We start from the raw sequence: 23,940 nt of genomic DNA, 5'->3' as shown, positions 1-23,940 counted from the left end.
TGCTTGTGATGCCTTTGCCCTCTCTCCCCGAGCAGACTGGGATACACGCTGCTGTCCTGTTTTATGATTGGGTCACAACACTGATCTCATGTTTAGTGGTTGGATCAGTGTTGATAACTCATCCCTGCTGAAAGCAACTCTCTTTAAGCCCTCGCCGAGCTTGTGTGAAGCTTCATTCTGTCATTGCTGCTTCTTGTTTTTCCCCGAGTGGGAACACTGTGGGGCCCCTAACACGAGGACAGCGGGTGGCCCCGCACACTGGGTGACACCAAGTGTTTGTCAGTGCACCAGTAAAGCAGACAGTTGCACTGAAAGAGGCTTAGATATGAAATAAATGTTGTCTTCACCAGAAGTTCTCAAGTGTTTACTGCCCATTTTTACATCAGTTCACAGGAGGATTACATGTCATTTATAGAGGACTGAAAATCAGCAGGAACAGAGAGAAAACCAGAGTCATAAACCAGCATTATTACTAGAAATTACAGTGACAATGTGCAGAAAAGCAGCAAATCCTGCACAGTGGCACAAAGTTTGGAGGAAACATGACTTCAGATGTGGCTCTCTGGTTATCTCTGGCTCATACTGGCTCTGCATTGCAATAAAAATGTCATATTTTTCCATATTCCCTCCACTTCACGTGTATTTAGCTTTTTTTTTATTCATCTTTTTATTGGAATCCAAGTCAGAAGCACTGTGCTAAGTAAGTGGAAAAGTGTTTTTAATGATTTATTTTAGCGTTAATCAGCTCAGACGCTGGAGAGACTGCTGAATTTCACGGTGCCAAATTACGCACAACAACCAGGAGTCATATCACAACCTCCGGCTTGTCTTTAACTTCTCCTTCACGGGCTTTCAGGACATAAAATAGTGTGTTGTGTGAGTGAGAGCTGCTGCTGGTGGGGCAGCACCGCTTTTTCTATCTTGATCTGAACTACTAACCAAGTCTTAGAGAGATCAAAATTCAATCCCGTTCTGAGAAAAAAGAGAAATGACGTTATTTGAATATGTGCCCAAAATCCTTAATGAATAACTTAGGACGAGTAGGAGGCAAATGCTGCCCCAGCTGTTTCCTGTTGAAAATGTCTGTGTAATGTAGATAAATGTGAGGGATTTTCTCTCTAAATCCGTCTCCTGTTCGCTAAATCTCACTTCTCCAAAACGAGCCTGCGCAATGGAACAAAGTCGGAATATTGAGATGTGACATTGCCCGCATCTCATCCTCTTTCTCCCCGTTTTTAATGACTTCAAACAAGTTCATTTTCGCCGGGCTTTGTCTTGCGGAGACCCGTGGGGATGTCTAGCGCTCTTTCCTTTCAGTGGCATTTATGTGATGTCTTCAAGGTAACTTACCTGATTTCCTTTGACACTATAGATTATCACCTTGGTTCTTCACTTGCTCACTATTTGCACAGAGCATCCTTACCTAGTTTAAACTGAAACAATAAAATGCAATTTCTATCGCTTATTTATATTTTTTGCAGCTTTTTAAATGCATGATAAATGTGGATTTATTCTGATTTTGTATCCTTTTTATTCAGTTATGGAGAAACTGTCGTGCATGCCTTGGTGATTTTGATTTCTTGCACTAAATCAGTGATTGTTCACCTTTTGCTTTAATTGACTTTTTTCTTTTGGAAAGCTTTGACATGAATCGTGCATGAGTTTCACTGCACGGATGAATGGGGGGTTTTCATCCTCCAGCGCCTCTGTGCGCCCTGCGCTCTTTTTCACCAGAAAGCCCTAATGCAGCTCTGCAACTTTCAAAGTAATTACTGCTGAGTCTGCATTATTAAGTGCTAAATATCTAACCTGATGCGGCGGGGTTGAGAGAGAGGAGAGCTTAACATGAAATACTTATGGGCGTCGGGGCTGTGCGGTTGGGTTTTGTGATGTGGATGGATAATGTCCTGTGTTTATTCTCTTTATTATGTACATTTGGCCCAGTCAGCTTTCTCCGCTGGCTTTGGCGGGAGAGCCTTTTTCCATCTCACATTTTGGATCGGAAAGATCCCCCGGCGGTTTTTGCATCTTTTATTCTCCTTTCTGAATTTCGCAGCACTTTTGTGCGTAATAATGCGCTGACAGCTGGGTTTTGGCACAGTGGGGGAAACGTTGAGCTGGTTGTTAATGTAAGCTGTGATGGATAAAATGCTTTGATTAACATGGATTGTTGTCGACTCACTCGGACATACTATACAGGAGCTGAGTAGAGCGATGATAAGGGGGGAAAGCGTGTTTGCAATTTGGACGCGCTCTGCTCGGTTTTGCGCACAGGCGCTCCGGAGCATCAGGGCTGGTCAGCCTCCTGTTTGACTGACTTTGGCACCAAGTGGAACTTTGGATTTAATACATTTTCCTCCACATGTCCAAAACCCTGTAAAGTTGCCATCTGTTTCTTTTCTTTTTTAGCAGAGGTGATGTTAAAGAAAAACGTTTAAGCTCACTGGTTTTTGGAAATGTTGCCACTACTGAGCCGTGAAGTGTCACAGCAGATTTGCGCAGTGGCAAACAGTGCACTGATAAAATGTATGTGCTCTTCAGTGATTAGATGAAACTCTGCCTGTGATGATGCTCTGTCTCTAACAGCAATGGAAATGTTAAGGCTCTCCCTCTCTCCCTGTGCGCAGAGTGCGATGTGCTGTATCTCCTGTAGCCACACCCTCTCACTACTGCTGTGCGTCCTCACCCTGACTCCGACGGCAACAGGGGCGGGCCCTGAGACCCTGTGCGGGGCGGAGCTGGTCGACACGCTGCAGTTTGTCTGTGGAGAGAGAGGCTTTTATTTCAGTAAGTGCACCTTTTTATTTATTCATAAAGGTTGGCTGTATATGTCCCAGAGCTCTCCACCTCCAGCGAGCTCATAAATAAAAAAGCAGCTAGTTTGACATCTTGTCTTGACTTTCTCTGCATTAATGTTTCTTCCTTCATTCATTCCTCTTCCCACTGTTACATCTTATCTTTACGTTCACAGGCATCCCTGCACATTTGTTTTAATGCTCTACTCTCCTTGTTGGTTCGAAGCCCAGATTTTGAACAAGAAAACCCAGGTGAAATACAGAATAATGATAAGTAACTATTGTTGGTGGCAAATTGTAGTTTTGCCCACGGGGAAAGGGCTTTAAGTGGAATTTGGCTGACTATCTCTAAGAAAAAGGAGGGGTAGAAAGTAAATGTTGCAGTGAAGTTTTTTCTTTTTTCCACCAGAGAAGGGAAAGCTACCCAAAGAAAACCCTCGACCAAGAATCCAGGATTTAAATCTCCAATTTTTCCATTAAGGGTACAACCTAGCCCAGAACAGCACAGGATATATGGAGCTACCAAGGTTAGGTGCAATGTTCCACCGGCAGCCAGTGTTTCTCAGGACTTCTATCCTGATCTATCTGTCAGATACAAGCAGCATGACTGTACATTAGCAGTACAGCTGGCTCAGACGCTGCAGAGCTGAGTTTATAAGGTCATTATTCACATTTCTTTGGCTGACATCCCTCAATTAAGCCAATTTGCACAAAATGCCCTCAAGGAGCATCATGTCTCCACCAAAAGTCTTTTTTTATTTCTATTAGAATTGATTGTCCCTCTGACTCCTGTGCAGATTTGACATAACAATCCATTATGAATGGTTTGGTTCGGTCCCAAAATTATGAAGGATTTTCCACATGTGGTAGACTTTGTCAGCTGCCAGTTTCAAAAAGAAAAGAAGATATAGGATTTCTGTGGGAGATCAGCAGCATCTATAATGCATTTGCAGTTGTTCTCTTTTCCAGTAATTGATTGCTTTCGCCTTAATCTGAACCTAGAATGGTTTAAAAATGCACCTTTTTAAGAACTTGGTGACTGATGTGAGATTAGAGGCCAGAAGGGGGCTCGTCTTTCAATGGCAGCGTCAGTGCAACAGAGCATTAGTGGTCAGTGTAGAATCATGCAAATCTAAAGCCAGCTAAACCCCAAAATATGTAGATGAGTCCATTTTATTGGTACGATGATAGCAAATAAATCTAGAGCCGTGTCAGCAGTTCTGCAATGCTTACATGCTTCCAAGGCTAACATGCTGATTTGTAGCAGGGATAATGTTTACCAACATCGTTTAGCATGCTAACATTTGCTAATTTTCACAAAGGAGGACACATTTTATGGAAACCCACTCGATGTTTGCTCTCAAATGAAACGTTGTGGGATCCAGTCGTCATTAGGGTTCATCCTCTGGCGTTCAAAAATATCTGTACAAAATTTCATTGCGATCTTCAGAAAAGGCAACTGGACGACTCTTTATTGGTTCTTGAAGACATTTCACCTCTCATCTATAAGGATCCCTGTTGACCTGGATGACTGAAGATCTACACAGACAGACTTCATGCCAGTGCGAATGTGTCAGTCTGGACCAAACTGGTTTACCAATACTAGCTAGTCTGGCCTAAAAAGTGGATGTCATGTGTTTAATCTTACTGGGAAGCATCTACAGCAACAATGACATCCTCGGACATTGTGCTCTTGGTGAACATGAGATATGATGATGGTTTGATTTTGCCTCAGAGGAGACTGAACAAACAGGGATGACAATAATGTTGATATTTGACATTTCTGTCAGACAAAGCTCATCTAAACGTCTGATTCGGTCCACAATATCTGCACATGAAGAGTACGGTTAAGGTTTGGGAAACACTGTGGCAGGTTTCAGCTAGAAAAAAACACCTGGTTATGGTTATTGAAAGATCATGGCTGTGATTAATAAAAAGAACATTGATTGTAGGACTGTGATGAGACATGCTAGACCCAGATCCACCGCCCCAACCTCCATTTTCCATGTGCCTTGCAACATTTCTGCACTGACACTGACCAGTGGCACTGTGGGTAACTTGTGTGGTGCAGAATTATCTAATATTGGCGTCATTCCCTTGGAAACTGGGTTGGATTGCAGCGTCTTGTTCATGCACAGCTTAGTGTGGCTAAAAGTTTGGTTTCATATTAGACGATTCTATGGCACATGACATGTTCAGTCCAGGATTAGTCCAGGCAGTAGCGTGTCCAATGTGCAGCTTCAGACAACGTAGGAGAGTGGACAGTTTTCATACATGAGCAAATTTAATGGTTGATCCACCACTAACCCTCTCCCTAGTCTTCACCAAATGTGTCAGCTGCCTAACATTAACCATGCTAGTGTTGGTTATGCTAAGGCCTCGCACAAAATAAATTCAAATCGTTGGCATAAAACATTCCAAAAATGTCTTTGGATGTCATGATATTTCTGTACAGACACCAGTGTCACCATGCACCTTGCTGGTGCTCCACACCATCCCACTCCCTGCAGCTTTTCCATCATCTTTCTCTGCATCAGGGCCTCTGTATGGCATTTGCCAGAAAGCTGCGAGTCTTGTTCGTCCAGATGCTGCTGGCAACACCCGCGCGCTGTGAAGTGGTCGTGACAGCCTGCTCGATTGCCAGTTTTCTGCCAGTTAAGACTTTTTGGTCTCTGGATTCCCTCTGCTGCAGCACTTCTCTTGTATAAATGGCCATTTAAGCTGAGAAACTGTGGAAAACCATGGACTACATGATAAAACATTACAATTTAACGAATACAGGCCTTGAATTTGTCTTCTACACTTGATTTGCCCAGAGCCATCCGCCGTTACTTTGGATTCTGAGTAAACAGCTGCTTGGAGTTGGACTTTGGAATACTTTACTCGTCAGTCGCTTTACTCAACATCAAGCTCCCTGGTAGAGCTTCTCTTAACGTGTCATATCTGAGTTTGATGGTGTGTAAAATGGTCCCAAGAAGTGTCTGCAGCTGTAGCTTAAGGTTGCTGAAATGTTTAAGATTTTGACAAGGTATGGGGGTGTCCAGAGATTGGATGATGTGTGAATGTGACAAAGGGTTGGCTACTGATGGTGGAGTTTTACTACAGTTTTATTAATGTTTCTCACAGGCTGACTTGTAGTGCTGTCCATATCCATCTCATGAGAAAGTGTTGAATAGAGGCCAATGCAACTCATGAATCCTCATGCAGGATACACTTCTTAAACGGGAACAGACCTTTTTGCGGTAGGGGGAATGTATTTGTCTTTCCCGCATTACCTTACACGGAGCTGTCACTGAACTACACAGCGTCCATCTATCAATGCTACATTTTCCTGTTGAAAAAGAGGTGTATTTCACGAACACTCCATCCTTTCTCTGAAAAGATGATGAGGTTTGAGCAGCAGGGTGCTGTGCCTTGGAAAATATGCTGCTCACTGTCGTCCTCGGTTTCTCTCCCTCTCTCATATTCTCGCTGTCATTCCTTTTTCTTCTCCTTGCGTTCGGTTGCGTAAAATATCTGGAGAATCCATTTGGGTCCTGCCGTCTATAGGACCCGGCAGCGTAATAGCTCGGCCAAAGGAAGCATGCTCCTTTCCCTGAACTCTTCCCCTCCAGTCTGGCCGTGTTGAACTTGGCAGCCTTCTGATTGATAATGTGTCCAGAGACAGTGTTGCAATGACAGTGAGCTTTCTGTGCTCGCAGTGCTTTTGCCAATCCACCTTAAGCATGCCACCACTAAAGTAGCACACTTGCATTTCGAGCCTGCAGATTTCCTACCCTGACAGAAATGCTAAACACTAGTTGGTGGAAATATTTTTTAAAGGTAATTAAACAAACTGCGGTCTATGAAACAGAAAAAAAAAAAAAAATCCACAACCGTAGTCAGTTTTTCCAATTATTAGCCTGACCTAGAAATCCTCAGTTGTCTTTGTAATGCTTTAGCAGGCAGAACTGCGGGGTGATTTCACTGGGATGTTCATTCCATGAATCAGATCTGTTATGGGACTTTTTTTGGCTAAAGCGTAAGCACTAAGTAGCTCCGTGTCCTCAGTTACTTTTAGTTCATGCTGAAATATTCAGTTATTCTGGAGGGAGCACAAGATATCTAATCTCACTGTGTATTTCTGGAAAATGAAGGATGCACAACCTCTCATGAATTACGACAGGATGAAATAATCCGTCGTTTTTGGCTGAAAGCTTATTGTTGCTACACAAAGTTCTAATGAAAACAAGGCAGGCAAATATGTACCCTGCTTCTTTTTTTTTTTTCGGTGTTACTTTGGCTCGCCGTAGTCGCACGTGAATTGAAGACGGAAAGGAGAGGGGAGGAAATTGCTTTTAGCTGCCATTGATGAGTCTTCAGTGTTCGTCCTCGACTATTTCATTCGGAGCTACTTGAGCCGGAGGGCGAATGTGTAAACAGCACGTCACATGCACGCACGCGCACATGCACGCACGCAAACACACGCATAGCTAGGCCTTGTCCCTCGGCAGCAGGGGATTATGCGGATTACAGGATGATCAGGACACCCCTCCACCCTCCCTAGTTTTACACTGGACCTGAGCGCACAGCGGAAGGCGCTGCGATCTGAAGAAAGACCTCCTGTGTCCTCTCCATCACTGCGAAAAAGGTGTCGTTTTCCTATTAGGACCCGAACTAAAAAATCTCTGACCCCTCTGTGAATTACTCCTCGGCGAAACAAAGAGGCATCTCATGAAAAGGACAGGCAGGCGTCCTCCAGATTTAGATCTGTACATTAGGTGAAGCTGAGACTGGAGGGATTTAAGGACACTCGGGCACTAAGCAGTGCCTTACCTTTGAAACTCCTCACCAGTTTAATCCACCCACATAATGTAGGACCTCCACAAAGAAAAACAAGGATACATCTCGTAACATTAGCGCAGAGATCACAAAGATTTATAGTCAATATCCTTCCTGGCGTTCTCTCCTGTTTGCCTCAAGTAGTGTCATAAATTGCATTTCATTTCGCATTCCAGTTGTAACCATAGAGTCCGACACACTGTTGATCACTTGTACACACTCAATATTTCAACAAAAATAGATACAGTGACACGAGGTAACCCAGTCTAACCCCGTTTGTATTAAGATATATTGAGTCCAAGTTGAAAATGGGAGGAATATTCTAATAACTCTAATCACTCACACTCACTTTCTTAAACTCAGGCTTTAAATTTTGCCTTCATTGGGTAAATTTCAAAACTGAAGCACTATTAATAAAGCAAGAGTCCACTTTTCCTCCACTGGTTCCTTCACAGCCAAGAAATTTTTATCCAGCTGTGGATAAAGTTGTACTCATTAGCATTTCCATTTTCGGAGAAACACGGAAAAATCTTGCTTTCAAACATTAGCATTTCTTATAGTGTTTAATTAATGTTGCTAATGTTCATCACCAACAACAGCGTATATGGCAGCAACCCCGTCTACCTCTCTGTGATTGTTATGATAGATACCTTTACCCAAACCAAAGTGGAAGGACTCCATACGTTTGTTAAATTTAATCAGACACTATAATATTATATAATTCAGCAATTTCCAAAAGATGTCTTAACACTGGTGCCAAGAAAATGTTCCCTCAATAAATCCCATTTTATCTCTCTATATTCATAATGCCATGAACAACTCTTTTAATTCTAGTGCAGTTGGACGAGGTTCCAGTGTCACAGCACAGGAACACTTCGCACATGCCATAAACTCTTTGCGGTACCAGTGATAAAGAGGTAGTTTCCAGTACTTTAAGCAGCTCTTACAGTCCCTTCCCAGCCGTAAACTGCCTGACACTTTGCAGGAAGGGCAGTGCATCGGCTCCAAGAATCCACTGGTTTTTATTGACCATGACCAAGCTGTAAAACTCAGATGCTTTCTGTGCCACTCTGGAATGGGGGAATCCAGCCATCTCTCTCCAGTGCCGCTCCTTGGAGGAATGAACACTATGCATGCTGAGTCTGTCAAACACCAAACCAAAGATGTTTCATGGAGCCACGCAGAGATGTCCGACACTAAAAACTAAAATCTCGCAGGTTGAAGACAGTAGACGGTGTAGCTTAGTATCTTTAAAGAGGGATGCTGACAAACTGATATCTGGTGTAAAACACTTAAACGATTAACTGACTCCAAAGGAACACATTCAGCAGTAAAAAGAATTATGTTCCAAGTTTTCCCCCATAGTGAAGACTCTCACTGACAGCTTCCATGCCAGCCCAAAGTGAACCATGGTAACTTGGAGTACTAATCGTCCCAAATTCATTTTACCTGGACCAAGATGCGACACCACAAACTTAGTGACTATAGTAAACTAAGTAGACAAGGTAGCTTACACCAATTGGTGGGCATGTACTGCCAATGATGGCACCAGATGTCAGTGGGATGGGAGGATGAAGGCCGGGGAGTGAGTCGGTTCAGCCCTATTCACCAGGAACAAGATGATTTGTTGGCTCTGATGAATTTCGTAAAAATGCTCGATGTAAAATGTTCGCTGCAGAGTCAGGTGTTGGTGGTGATTCTCAGCTCTACTTCCGTTTTTGTATTCACAAACTCAATGTACCCTCTTTGTGTCATTGTTCGTATTAAATTAGGAGGCCGAGGTGTTCGGAAAACTCTGGCATCTACAGAAGATGCATTGGCTTCAGCAATGCTTAGCTAGCTAACCAACTGTGGGATGTAGTGAGTGCAGTCGCTAGCGATTGAGCGGGAGACCCAGTTAAACCCGTCTGCTCTAGTTCCTATGGCGCTGCAGAGCTAGGGGTGGGGTCGTGCAAATTGTGACTCATTTTTGGCTCGTACAAAAAGTCCTCGAAACAAAAATCATGTATGTTCCTGTTTTCAGCAGTTACTTTGGACAGTCTTTCAACTAGTCATGTGTCATGTGTTTTCAATTCCATCGAAAAATTTCACCAAATTCAAGTTTATAGTTGTGATATTTTTGATTGTTCTACATTTGTTAGTTTGAAGCTAGTCAACAATATGCCATCTGCACAAGATTCTGCAAAAAATAAAAACTAAAAAAATTCTGTGTTGGCATAACCAGAGCCATATGTCACATGACAAAAACTCTGGGATTTTTTGACTGAACTGCAGGCTGTGTTTCCACAGAGCAGAGATGAGTATGGTAACATTAAAAGTGCAAGTAGTAAAGTGTGTAGTGGAGATTCAACTTTAGTTTTTGCTTTTGTAGTCATCTATGTCACTATAACTGTCTCAAACTGCACAAAACAACTTTTTCCTTTCAGCCATGGTTGTGCTGTTTCAATAGAGGTGCAGGACTTTATGTTGACATGAAAAATGAGCCCCACAGTGTTTTAAAAATGTGACAAGAGCAAAAAAAGAAACTGCTTGGGACTTTCAGCTGCAGGCTCAAAACAGCACATTTGCCCACACTTCCACTCGTACTACAACCCACCAAAGAAAAAGAAAAAATAGTGTGTGCCACGATTACAACATCATGACATCCATACGGACCACAAACAGGCTTCCAGTTCAGCCTTCCGGTACATGAGCAGGCGTTTCGTTTGTCGTGCGTTGTGCGGGACGTCAGCAGAGGGTGGCCTCGCAGACTTGGCCGGATGATGAAATTTACGTCACGTGGACCTTCACGGAAACCATGAATTGGCCTTTATAGTTCCGAGGAGTTCGTCGCCCGCTCATGCATAGAGGACAGCAGCTGCAGTCATTTTGAAATCACACCAGGTGCAACTTATTCAAAAGGCGACTGAGAGTTATGGAAAAAAGAAAATATCCCAGAACATGTCAAAACGTCCACAGAAACGTCTCGAACCACCTCTGCAGCATAAGGCCGTGTTCAGACAGAAAGCAGCACCGCGTGTGAAAATACACAGCCGCCTCCTTCATTTCAATGAGACCTCTGTGAGAGCTCTGGCCAAAGATTTGTACCTGGCTCAGCTTTTGCCACAGCCATAGAGTGTATATAAAGATGGACCAACCCTCCGTGATGTCATCCATAAGTTTTTCCAAACAGTGATTCTGAAGCTCATTGTGGTGGGTCCGAGCATCACCGTCTTGGCAGTGTCTGACTCCTCCTAGCTTCCAGCTCATCCAAAAATGAGCAGAGATGGAGTATGAGTAGAGCTGAGGCAGGCAATCCACTCTCCACTGTCACTCGAAAAGGTTACTTCTGTATTTATGCACAACTTCAAGCTTTAGTGCAATTTAAACAGGTGAGTTATATAAAAATTCACCTCCTGCACAGTTGTCATGAAAGGGGAAGTTAGCTATCGAGACCAAAACCATTATTTGTACCAGGCTCTAAACATGTTTAATTCTGCTGTATAGTTGAGCATTTTAACACTGGGCTCAGTGGGGTTTGACTCGCTTTTGGAGGCAGCCTCAAGTGGTCATTTGAGGAACTGCGGTTTTTACCATTTCTACATTGGCTTCATGTTTCAGCCCCAAAGGTTGCTGATTGGCCACAACACAACACTTGAGCTGTATGTGCTAAATCTGCTGTTTAAGTTGCAATCATTGGGATGGAGGATAAATTTACTGCCTCCAACTGTTGTTAACTGCTACATAGACATACAGTAATTAGCTCATTAATAAATATCTTGCTACCGTTTTAGTAATTGAAAAAATGTTTTCAGTCTTTATTCAAGAAAACATTAAGTTGTTCAAGGTTCCTGCATGCAAAGACTTGGGGTTTGTTTTTGCCACATATGACTAATTTTCCCTAATTTCCAACATTTTATAGACTAAGAATTCACTTAATTGTCTAGTTGCAGTCTTTTGGCATGTGACAAGCCTTCAAAATCTTTCACCTTTTACTCTGATCAGCCTTCTTGGAATCTGTTTCAGTGTCTCAAAGTTCCCTAAAGTTACATGTTTGTACTGGTTAAACCTCTTGCCATTTAAAGGCATTTCTGTTTCTGTTGCCGGTAGTCAGTGGTTCTTCTTCATTAATCTGTGCGTTTACAATTAGAAAGCTGAATGTGCCGTGTCGGATGGTGCATAGAGGTTTACAGGTTGACGTCTTTGGCATTTGCTACCTAGAAGGTAGATTTTCAGTTGACTATTCCTTGAACTTTTGCTGAAAGGGCCAACGCAGCCACTGATTCTACTGTGAATCATCTGCACACAACTGTACTCGAGCCCACTCAAATCCCGACACATGCTTTTTTAATCTGACCTGAAACCCTTCTTCACCATCATGTGTGATCCCTGCATCCTCTTTCCAGAGGCCATTTCAAATAGCACAAAGCCACGAAGCGGGAGCCACTGCTACAAAGTCTGTTTACCCTTGTTTGTTTAACGACACTCACAGAAAACAGCTCTTTGTTTACAAGGGATTACAGCATTTAAAACCAGAGCTTTTAGACCTGATTATTATATGCGTGTTTTTCCCAACCTGCCCAAGCTGATTATCCTACATGTTACAACCGGCGCCAGCTGATTTCTCTGTCCCGTCCAGCTGTTTGTGCAGCAGGGTGGCAAACTATTTTCAGAATAAAAGCGGATGTTCATTTGTAAGGCTTTATTGGGAGTAATTGGAAAACAGGCCAGGCAACGAAGCACGGCCTCTTTTTTGGCTTTCAGCGGTCATTATATAATCGCCAGCCAGGGCTCAACGTCATATTTTTCTCTTTCTAAATGTTTTGACATCAGGTGCTAATATAGCAGCCAAGCCACTGATACTCACCATCTGTTTACTCAGAGGACTGAAAGCACAGAAAAGAATTTCCTAGAAAAACACAGCTATAAAAGGTGTCAATAAATTAGCATTCGAAATGAATAACAAGACACGTCAACATTTAAATTAAGATCTTAAAAAAAACAAAAAAAACCTGTCTGGATGTTTAATTTAACACATCTGTTTTGGAAGTTTGAGATCTGGGTAAGTCCGGTTCCCCTGTATTCTAAATAATGCAGGTGCACACGGCGTATTTTTAGCATCATTCTACCTGATGTGCAACATGAAAGCCTCCCTGTCGTCCCCCCTTCTCCTCCCTCTCATTCACACCTCCATTAGCCTCCACTCTGCTTTGTGTCGGGGGGTCCAAGGAGAAAGATGCTTCTGTTTCTGAATGAAAGCTGCTCTCTGTCCAAAACAACATTGTCAGAACAAGGCAGACAGAGAGCAGAAGTTAATGCACTTTGTCAGCACTGGCAGGCTTCTGAGCCAAGAGCTATTAACTCTGAGAGGGAAAGGCATTTCCTCCTTGTAAATGCCATATTAAATTATTATTATTTCATTTGGTAACAGGGAAAAGCCCATCAGGGCTATATTGTTCAAGGTGAACAGGGAGTTGTAAATGGAGAGTCTGGGTTTTTCTAAAAGCCACCAAAGAGGGTGGGTTTTGGGGGGTATGGGAGTTAAAAGAGGAAGTGAGTATTGGCGTCATTGCAACCTAATGCGGTCATTGAGTCAAAAAAGCTGAGTGTCACACCTTGAAATAGTCCTATAAATTTAATTTTGACTACAACAACCAAATTTCCACAGCACCTTTGCTCGCCTCCACGTTCTATCTTCAGCGTGTTGAACGAGCCTTCAGGGTGCTTCTGCCAAATGAAAATGTGAATGAACAGTGGGGCCCGCCTGGATGTTTCTGCAGGTGGATCGGGCCCCGAGGACTTGCGGCTTGGCCTCGCTGGACGGGCCTCTGTGTAAAAGATACCCGGGCCAAAATGGCTGAGCGGGATATTCTCAGCATTTGGGTGACTGTGACCCCCCCATTTTTTTTACAGTGAAGCAGCTGCCAGAATGGGTCCACAGTGAGCAACGTGATACCCTGTAAATTTTACACGGAAGAAATCAGTGTCATTAAGACTGTCCATACATCAGGAACGTCAGACTTGTAACCGGGCCATTATCACTGCGTTACTACAAGCATGACGGCTGGCCACTCGCCTCAGATTGTTCAATTAATTCTGCTAGGAGATATAAAGCATTGGAGCTGAACAAATATCTACATTTATTGAAGTTTGCTAAACCTGCACAGTTCACATGCAGGTTACAATCACAGTTACTCTTTGAAATTCATTGTAAATTTCCAATCAGAGTCCTTTTGTTCCAGAAAGAGGCAGACAAAAGCAGACTTCATTTGTAGCTGGCGATGATTGATTTTGTTGGCCGAAAGGATATTTACCATGAGCAGATTTTATCAGCTGCAGACAGCTAGCTAATTAAGCTAACTATAGATTCGTGAGCTGCTTCTAAACATTGTTTCTGGCTGACTTTTTGTGTCAAACTGGAGCTGAAGCTGCACATTTCAGGCAACAAATCCTTTCCAATTTATGATACAAATAGACGACAGAATTTAGGAAAAAAGCTCTTATGTAAGCTATCTCTGGATAGCTTACATTCATATCTGTGTAGGGGGGACTTGATATAAGCTTCCTAAAATCAATTAAAAAGCTGATGTCATGGTGTCACATCCGGTTTATCCCCTCTTTTACTAACCCAGTATAATTTCTTAAGAAACTAACCGGGTTCCTAGGACGCTTAAAGAAATGAAAATCTTTGCGATCTTAAACAAAACACTACTCTTATGTGCTACACTACAATGAGCAGCTCTCACAAAACAACTGTCCATCAAGTCTCATCATTTGTTCTCCTTTCTAGTTTCTTCTAAAGACTCATCTTGAGTCATGTCTTTACTGCTAAGGGTCGGTTCATACTTTCTGCATCCATGTTTGCAGACCGACTTTGAAAGCGAACGCGCACATGGCTTTAATCGTACAACAGTCACTACGCACAAATGTGAAACACCAAACTGCCTGTCATACTGAACACAGAAAAACACCTGATGTTTCTGAAAGGCTGCGACTTTGCGTTTTTGACAGGATATAGCAGCTTGTTAGCATAGCGTATAGCACGGGATTTCTGGAGAACTTTAAACGTCCCGTTGTGTTTGGGCACCGTCGATGGAAAGCCTGTACAATTCAAAGCACTTTCAAAGTCCGACAGCAACCACTTCTGGTAATATGAAGGTGTGGATGACGGGGAATCTCCTTGTACAGTCTGTCCTCATCACAAGCATTCGCTCTACGCACCATTTGTTTTCCTGGCTGCATGTCTGCATGGTCACAAATTTCGGGCTGCGTGTGGACATCTGGAAAGGGGTTCACAAGGACGCTCACAGACTTGGGTGGATGATACAGTTTACGCCATGTGTACCCTTGCAGACATGCAGACGCAAAACTCTGTGGAGTTGGAGGGCCTTTGGGAAATGATGTTTGTTAAAGTCAGCTAAAAACATAAATTGAGAATGGTATAATTTGTGTATTTTTGTAATGAACATGCAGTGGTTTTCAACCCAAATGCAGGTTTTCAAATTAGAACAGCAACCTCTTGAGGGCAGGACACAACCCTAGTTTATTCCATTATGTCTGCTTAGACACTGTACCTACGTCTTATAATATTCGGGGCAACCCTGTACAATATCACTGTACTGCAATTAGCTTGCACATTGCTTCAACATGCATAGAAACCAAAAGCTTGACAGGCCTGGAGCATCCAGTTATAAGCACGTGTTGAGAGGAGAGCTCTAGCTAGCAGTCACTTTATAGATCAGTGGTAATGATCAGCTAACGTCTTCTGTCTCCTCTGTTGTCTAAACCTCCCTGTTGTCCTTCTCAAACAGGTAAACCAGGTTATGGCCCCAATGCAAGGCGGTCACGTGGCATTGTGGACGAGTGCTGCTTCCAAAGCTGTGAGCTGCGGCGCCTGGAGATGTACTGTGCACCTGCCAAGACTAGCAAGGCAGCTCGCTCTGTGCGTGCACAGCGCCACACAGACATGCCGAGAGCACCCAAGGTTAGTACCGCAGGGCACAAAGTGGACAAGGGCACAGAGCGTAGGACAGCACAGCAGCCAGACAAGACAAAAAACAAGAAGGTGAGCACAGCACCAAACAGATACACTCTAAAAAGGTTGAATCATCAGGACAGGATGGGATAGGATGGAGGTTTTGATAGTTGTCCGAGCATGCACACATAGAATCTAGAGAATGTTAAATAAACTGTTGAGCTAACAGTTGGACAGCTTAGCTTAGCATAAAGATTGGAAAGACTGGTCTTGCAGAGAACTTCAAATTGTTTATACATTTTTTGTACAGATTTACACACAAACTAAAACATGATATTTAGAGTGCTATTTTTTCCCTTTTAACTGATAATGGAGCCTAACATGCTAAAGGTCACTATTTTAGTCATATCGTTTACAAACAGATACTGAAACGTATGAACGTTACATGACAGCAGTTTTCCCATTTCCAGTCTTTATTCTAAGTTAAGGTAGCCAGCTAATAGCTGTAGTATGAACGCAAGAGTTTTATGAAATCACTCAGCTTATTAACCGTATTTTTCCTGAACTGTTATTTGAAGGGGTCACTGGGTTCAAGACTATGAGCAGTTTACTGCATAGCATTTGAAATGATTCCATCCAACTTAAGTGGCTTCATCTTTCTCCCACAGAGACCTTTACCTGGACATAGTCATTCATCCTTCAAGGTACGCATGTAAATCCACATTTATATTGATCATTTTATGTCATTTAAAGCTTTACCAAACACGCAACATTTCAAAAGCAGAACCAGCTTCATGGTGAAATCAGAGATTTATATAAATAATCTGAAACCTCTTGGGCAAATAAAGAAACTGTAATGTCTAAATGCAGACTCTGTCTCATTCTCAAGTTGTCAACCTACAGGAGAGTGTGATCCTTTTAAGATTCAACTGTGTGCTTTTTACCCTTTTCTCAAAAAAGAAAACCATTAGCAAGAGACGGAACTAAGTGGTTTTTGTGGTAGACCCACTGGCACTCCCGCTCCCCAGGCAGAATCTCCACTCTGCTACTGTACATTATGTTCTGAAATTCAGACGGCTCGCCATAACAGACTGACACATGCGAGGTCTGCAGATACAGCACGCATATCACGTTCAGTGTATCGACGTCTTCATGGGTTTGCATGTCTGGTTTCTGGTCTTGTTGCAGGAACCTTTCTTGTGTTTTTCTCTTTAGGTTGAGCTAAAATTAAAATTCCCGTTATTTTGTGACAGGGAATAAAAACTATAACGATAGTGCAGCTATTTTGTATGAAGATAAACCATTGTTAGACACGTGGAATCTAACATTAGCATTACTGTGTCAAAACTAGTTTGTAGGACATGCTATGCGACACATGCATCACTAACGGGTTTACAATCTGTATAGAACATGATGCAGCATCTCCAGCATCAATGTCACATATATTACTTACTGTTATTTCATAACCCTGCAGCCATACGCACAGTTTCCAACAACAAACACACAAAACTTTGTAGTATTCAACAAGTCTGAGGTTCTGGTTGTTTGTCCTACAAATTTTACAAGCGTCTGTCATAGTGAGCTTGGTTTCCTGATCAATCTGCTGCAAATCTTTTCTCAGATCTTTGTTTAGATGCTCAAGCACAAAATGGTGTCCAGTCAAGCTTTTTGTAACTCAACAAAATCTCCAAAATCAAACCAGTCCTGTCCTCCCATTGATGTACATAACATCAGACATGCATTTGCTTCGACTACTGCAGTGCACTCCACGCCGGCATCAGTCAGAGCTCGACTCCAACTGGTACAGAAAGCTGCTGCCCAGATTTTATCTGGCACTAAGCGATATGAGCATATTACTCCTGTGCTTGCCAACTTACGCTGGCTGCCTGTTACATTCCGCATTGATTTTAAAGATCTTTTCATCAAATTTAAAGCATTAAATGGCCTTGCTCCAAATTACATCGAGGACTTAAGAGCCTCTTACGTACCTGGGCGTAGACTCAGATCAGTGGATGGCTCTGCTGGTTGTTCCTGAGTCTTGGCTAGTGACCAAAAGTGATCAGGCTTTTGGTGTTAGAGCCCCCAAACAGTTTGCCTACTGAGATCAGCAACATCTCTAGTATCTCACAAATCTCTTCTTAAAACAGTCATGTAGCTGTTTTTCTGCTTTCATATTTGATCTCCAGTCACTTACCGTTAGCCAGTCAATACCATTAGCAATTTAACACATCAGTTAGCTAGCTAAGGTTAGCATTTGCTAGCATTACGTTTTTGATAGAACCCGGCTAATGCTGGATTTTTGAGGCCAAGACCAAAGCAAATTTTTAGAAAGTAAAAAATACGAGTTTATATTTTAGCCAATTTTGTTGATACATATAAAAACATGTATGTGTTGGAGTAACAGTGAGAATGGAAAATGATGAGGCCATTGATTACCAACTTTCCAGTAATGAATTTCACGAACTAGTTCGAAGCTTATCGCACCACTGTCTGCTCAGCTGTGGTCGGTACTCTGCTACATGCGCTGCAAACGATGCTAAGAGTGTTGAAAACAATGGAGTTAGATCTGCCCAATCTTATTTTTCTGCTTTATGTTCTCTTAAAACCTAATTTTCAGACTGGACAACATACAAGCCAATGCCAATATGTATCAAAAATATTGGCCAAATGAAATATCAGTGGGGCTCTACTTTTTGTTCATGTTTTTTTTTTTCACCTCCTGCTGAGTTATTGGCAGCTCCCACACTGTGTTGTGTCTGTCCCACTCCATAGACAGGAGGGGGCTCGCTAGCAGTGGCTGTCCCTGTTTTTTTTTTTTGGTTCCAGCTATGGTGACAGCAAATGAATAGACTGTCAAATACACACAGGGACAAGCAGTTCTGTAAACTCAGCATGTATGAGGAGCTCGAATCACAGATGGGACAAAACAACAACTAATGCTGGCTTCGGTTTTGAATGAGAAGTTGGAAGCACAGGCCTGTTTATGTTAAATTTAGGTTCACTAAAGCCCAAGTTGCTTATAATTCTGTTACATGTTACACAGAAGACAAAACAAACTAAGCAATCCTGTGTTTACCGTATACCTGCTGTGCATCTAAAAATGTGCTTTTTCTTTCGTTGCAGGAAGTGCATCAGAAAAACTCAAGTCGAGGCAGCACGGGGGGCAAAAATTACAGAATGTAGGGAAGGAGCGAATGGACAAATGCCCAGCGACTTGGGAAGAGAGAGGGGAGTGGCCTTACCTGGTACCCCTGTGGAATGGTTCACTGTAAAACAAAACAAAGAGGATGCTAGCAATGGCCCGAAAAGCTCTTCAAAATGATTTGACACCTGAGAGCTAAGTGGTGTTTAAGGGTTTGATGAGGGATCTTGTGATTATTTTATACACTGCACCATTCCATATCGGGAGGAATTCTTTGTTAATGCAATGTAACAGACTAGTTTAGCTGCTGAGACACGAACAAGAGCTTATTATACCTCCATGTGTGAGCTGCAGCATCCCCCCTGGCTCCAGGAAAGGTGGGAACGTATCTGGGCTTCAGCCAATCAGAGATCGGCAGGCTGTGGTTGAGAATGAGTGGTCCGTCCTGTCCCCTGAACTTTTGCGGAGGTAAATCCTTTTACTCTGAGAGAGTGGATTCATTCACTCCTTCGGTAAGACAGGATGCTTTGTCACCGGTCACATTTAACAGTTAGTTCCCCAGTTCGAAGCTGATATTTTACCTTCAGAATTTGTTTTCATTGCACCATGCATTACTGTGGATATTTTTAACATGTAAAATAAAGGTCTGCTTTAAAGACAAAGACCAGGTGGTTCATCATCAGACTTTAAACATTGTTGTAGTTATTTTACCTTGAGCCCGAGTCAAATCCCTACTAAGTGGAGTCGCTAGAAGCTTTGAGACCAATCCAAATCCCTCCTAAGCCCCAGGAAGTGTTGAGAACCTGAGGACTGAGTCTACAATCCAAACATTTCTCTAACAACAGATCAAGCACCATTAGAGAGGATTTTGAAGAAAGGGGGAAGCACAGTAGGTACTAGAAAAACAAGACTGTGGTTTTCAAAAAACAGAACAACAAATTAACCAGGAGCTAAATTGAATTAGAGATTTTTTTGGCCGGTCGGAGCTTGGTGCTCGTTTGGTTGTCAGAAATGGGTCATTTAGCGGATTCAAAGTGCATTTGGCGTACGTGAGTGGAACAAGTCAAATAGCGACAATCAGGCGAAATGTTTGTCGTCTGCATCTTTTTCACAATACGCAGCCCCGGCCAAATCCGATTCTTGTCAACAGTCCAGTTATGCGGTGATCAACATTTCAGCTTAAGTGGAGGCCTGTGTTCAAGGTTAAGCGCAAGTCATGAAAGTTTAGTTGCAGTGAGTCAGCAAGCGCTTAAAAAAAACAAAAAAAAACCTACCAGGATCAAAGAATGAAATCGTTTTCTTGCTCTCATGAGGAAAATGTTCCCAGAACTGTCACTATCCAAGCGAAATGACAGAAAGGCCGTAACAATAGCCTCACAAACGGGGATGTTTAATGATTGATCTTGGCCTGTGATATTTTGTTAGTTTAGGGAGGCCGAGAACTTTGCTACTATAGTTGTTGCTTGGACTGCGTTATCTGCCACGCTATGGCATCTGTTGCAAAGTCCACCAGAGAAACACGCAGATTAAACAATTTGGTAAATATTGCCAGCCAAAATGACAAGTCCTCTGGAGACCTGACACATACCAGTACACAAATACACATACAAAGCACCCACAGTGTAAATGAGAGTTGTGCAACCGTGAGCGAAGGTCAAGCACACAAATCACAAGTTTCATGAAAAGCCAATTCTGAGAAGTCCTTGCATGGGGACTGACAGTAACGGCTGTTTGTTCGAGCCTCCATCAAATCGCCCAAGACAACTCATCTCTGGCTTTGTCTCCTCTGCCTGTGTATAATCAAACAGTACTCCCATTATGTTAACCTATGCATTACTATCATTCATTGTACATGATGGTTTCATTTAACAAAACTGTATTAAGAATCCTATCCACTGTATAATGGTGCTATTTTGTAGTTTGTTACTTGCAAGAGATGGCTAAGACAGACTGATGGCAGGGCTTACATTGGAGGTCTTCCCTTTTGCACAGCCTTGTGGCCACCATTTTAATAGTGTTTTTATTTGTAAGCTGTTTCAATAAGGTAGTAGTGTAAGCGAGTAAATGTATCTGTGTGAAATCTGTGAATGCATGGAGAATTACGACAAAAAAAACAAAAAAAAGGAAAAAGAATATAACATGTTGTGGTCCCAAGAAGGCAAAATGCTATTTTTTCTACTGTTTTTAAATTATTTTCTCAATATAGATCCCTTATGCCAAATAACTTGACAAAAGTACTGTGAACTGTGATTCTTCCAATTGTATTGAGATTGTTAAAAGTCATGGTGTGCTTTTGTCTATCCGGAGGTGTGAGTGTGTGTGTGTGTTAGTGCACCTCACTGGAAGCCAAGGTACTGACTATTAAAATAACTTAAAGCGAGACTCCGCAACTTTTGCTAAACAGCGGCTACATGCAGGGCGTAAAGGACAATCATTACGCATCGAGTACACGCCATTATGTTTACCTGCGACATGCTACAATTTAGTCTAAGTAGGGAATTAAGTTTGCACCAGGCAAACCACTCCAATCAAACCACTCTTTAACAGTGTTTGTGTAATAACTCTCATTGCCAGAAGGGGGAGATAAAAGTTCCGCACTGCAGGTTTAAAATGTTCTGAATTAATGTTGGGAAAGACCACTGCCATTCTCATATCTGTCCGTTAGCCTCCTAGCTTAGCTTAGCTTAGCTTAGCTTAGCTTAGCGTGAAAATTATCAAAAGGAGGAAACAGTGAACCTCACTCTGTCCAAACATAGTCAACCTGTTAGCATTGCTAGAGCTCTCACATGAACTCAAAGTGACCCAAAATGTCTCATTTCTCCACAACAGCTTTTACAAACTACTTCAACGAGATGTATGTGTTAGCATGTGAGCTTTAGCGGACCTTGTTTTTAACCTTCAGCCTGAGCCAAGCCAGCTGGTTTCCTGATTCTAGGCTTCATGCTAAGCTAAGCTAACTGGGACCCCACTGTGGCTTCGTATTGACAGATATGAGAGTGGTGTTTATCATCCCACACATTAGCCTGCGCAAGATACTGGAAATATCAAATTAGACTGTAATGACAAAACCCTAGAGTGTATAGAAACAGTACAAGGGTGCGTTTATTTGCTCATGAATTCAATTTTTGACGCAATTTTTTTTTTCTACTCTCAAAAGTTCCATGGTCTCGCTTTAAGTCAAAGCCAGGAGTTTAATTTATTTTGTCCAAAACATTTGTTAGCAGCTCTCTCAATCAAAACTTACGTTTGAGATTTAATTTAACGGTGTGCTTTTCTCAATAATGAGGTGTTAAAATGGAAATTTGCTACATGCTTTAGTGTCTGTTCCTTACAAATTCTCTCATCGGTCGACCTGGCGACTGAAATGAAAAAGAAGCTGGTTGGAGAACGGCTCTGGTCCTCCCAGATCTTCAGATATACAGTACAAACCAAAGACTTTTTGATGCGAACAAAGCCTCACTCAGCATTGTTATGTCATAAACTAAACCTGTGACCAGTTCATTAAATATCAATTGATGCTATACCTGTCTCAACTGCACTGCAGCTACAATACGCCCTTCACACACTGTCTCTGGTACCTGAAATGCAGCTTGTGTATTAAAAAGTAAAGCGGACCAGACAGAAGTCCTTCGTTGTTTCTGGTGTATTCGGAGCGTTGATGCAGAAAGCAACCAACTTCAAACCGTCTGACTATGAATCATTCAAACATTTCAGTTTGTCAGTTGTTTGAAATAATCAATAAAGCCTAGAAAGTAAGAGTGTGTGACGACTCTATGAGGTGTTTAATGAGAAAATCTGATGTCCTGAAGCTCACTGTCCAAAAACTGTTTGATTACAGCGCTGTTATTTATGGTGCTCGATTGCCTTCTGTAGAAAAAAAAAATACTGACAAACTGTTCACCATTCCTGCTGAATAAACCACTTGTCAACATCACAAAAATGGCTGGAAAGTTCTTTCATGCAGCACGCACGTATACTGATCAAATCTCTGGGGAAGCATAATCCTGTAAAGACACCGTTCTCCCTGTTACACAACATCACACTGGTCGCTTCTATAGGGATTTTACAAGGAACCCTGGGGATTCAGACACACAAACACAAGATAATTACAAGTTTGTCCCTCTTAAATCTTTTAAGACATTTCGGCTATAGATAAAGCCGTAACTCGAGCCGAGGCTTTGTGCACCACCAAGCTGAGCGTGCTGGGTGTGCTGAATGACAAAGTGATACTTCCTAAGACGTGGCCGGGTTCTGCCAAAGCAAACAGAGCGGGGCGTGGTGCTCCCTGAGGCCAGAGCTGCATGTTCAGCTCTTTGGAGGATGCTCGGGAGTGACAGCGCCGAGCTCTAACTCACTCACTGTCAGCACTTTTTCAACAGGATGTATGCAGGGGCAACAATAAAAACCCTGATAAATTGGCTTTCTGGCTGACTCGCAGCAGACGCGGGCGGAGATCAAAATGTGGAGCAGCAGGGAAGGTTGGCGAGGCCCCGCTCATCCCGGCCATCTTGGATGTTATTTCATCCCCCTCTATGACTAATACAGAAATCAATTATCTCACCCTAATGGGCCAATTGCAGGTTGCAAGCTTGCAGGATTTAGAGTCAAATAAATCAGAGAGATTGTGTGTAAGGAGGCCCGGACTGTGGCGGGTAACCAAGCCATAACAAATACTCTAAGCCAATTAGGAAAGTGAATCTGTATGTACAGCATCGTTCAGTTGTAATTATTCTAAAACACAAACATCAGGATGTCTTTAACATGCTCTTATGTGCTTACATGTGCTAATTTTGGATTACATAGTGAGTCGAGAGAGCGCAACACAGAGATGTTTGAATAACCTCAAGAACCAGGTTGGTTCTGGAAGGAGCACAATTCCTTCCCATTGATCTGCGGGATCCAGTGCATCTAAGGACACAGATTTTGGACCGAACCCTGAAACACAATCTCTCCACACTCTTCAACTCCTCATCTTAAACACACAATTGTCTTTTGAATGACCTTGTGGTCTGTTTTACTACACTCACCAATTTTACTACTTATTCTGCTGGTTGTTTTACAGAAAAAGCGGTCGTAAGGCCTCATCAGTCTTCAACCATTCATTTCTTTTCCAATAGGACACACAGGAGTTCATTTTTGCTGGGTTTTGACTTTTTTTGCTCCTTGCCGTTGTCAGCTCAGCATTTTGTTGTCTCTAATCCCAAATATTCTCATATCCTGAGGCTAAG

The 23,940-nt window shown here is 42.5% G+C and overlaps 1 protein-coding gene across 1 annotated transcript; it reads left to right on the top strand.

Moving 5' to 3' along the window:
* The first annotated feature begins 1,293 nt into the window (after positions 1–1,293).
* On the top strand, positions 1,294–22,646 carry igf1 (insulin-like growth factor 1). Its single transcript, XM_008280881.1, has 5 exons — positions 1,294–1,341; positions 2,628–2,787; positions 15,407–15,660; positions 16,239–16,274; positions 18,694–22,646. The coding sequence occupies exons 1-5, from the start codon at positions 1,294–1,296 to the stop codon at positions 18,751–18,753; spliced, it is 558 nt and encodes a 185-aa protein (XP_008279103.1). The 3' UTR covers positions 18,754–22,646.
* Positions 22,647–23,940: the final 1,294 nt, after the last annotated feature.

This window comes from Stegastes partitus, unplaced genomic scaffold, assembly GCF_000690725.1.
Source record: "Stegastes partitus isolate 25-593 unplaced genomic scaffold, Stegastes_partitus-1.0.2 Scaffold212, whole genome shotgun sequence".
Classification (NCBI taxonomy): domain Eukaryota; kingdom Metazoa; phylum Chordata; class Actinopteri; family Pomacentridae; genus Stegastes; species Stegastes partitus.
Note: the sequence above shows the minus strand (reverse complement) of the source record. Positions and strands in the feature narration are given on the sequence as shown.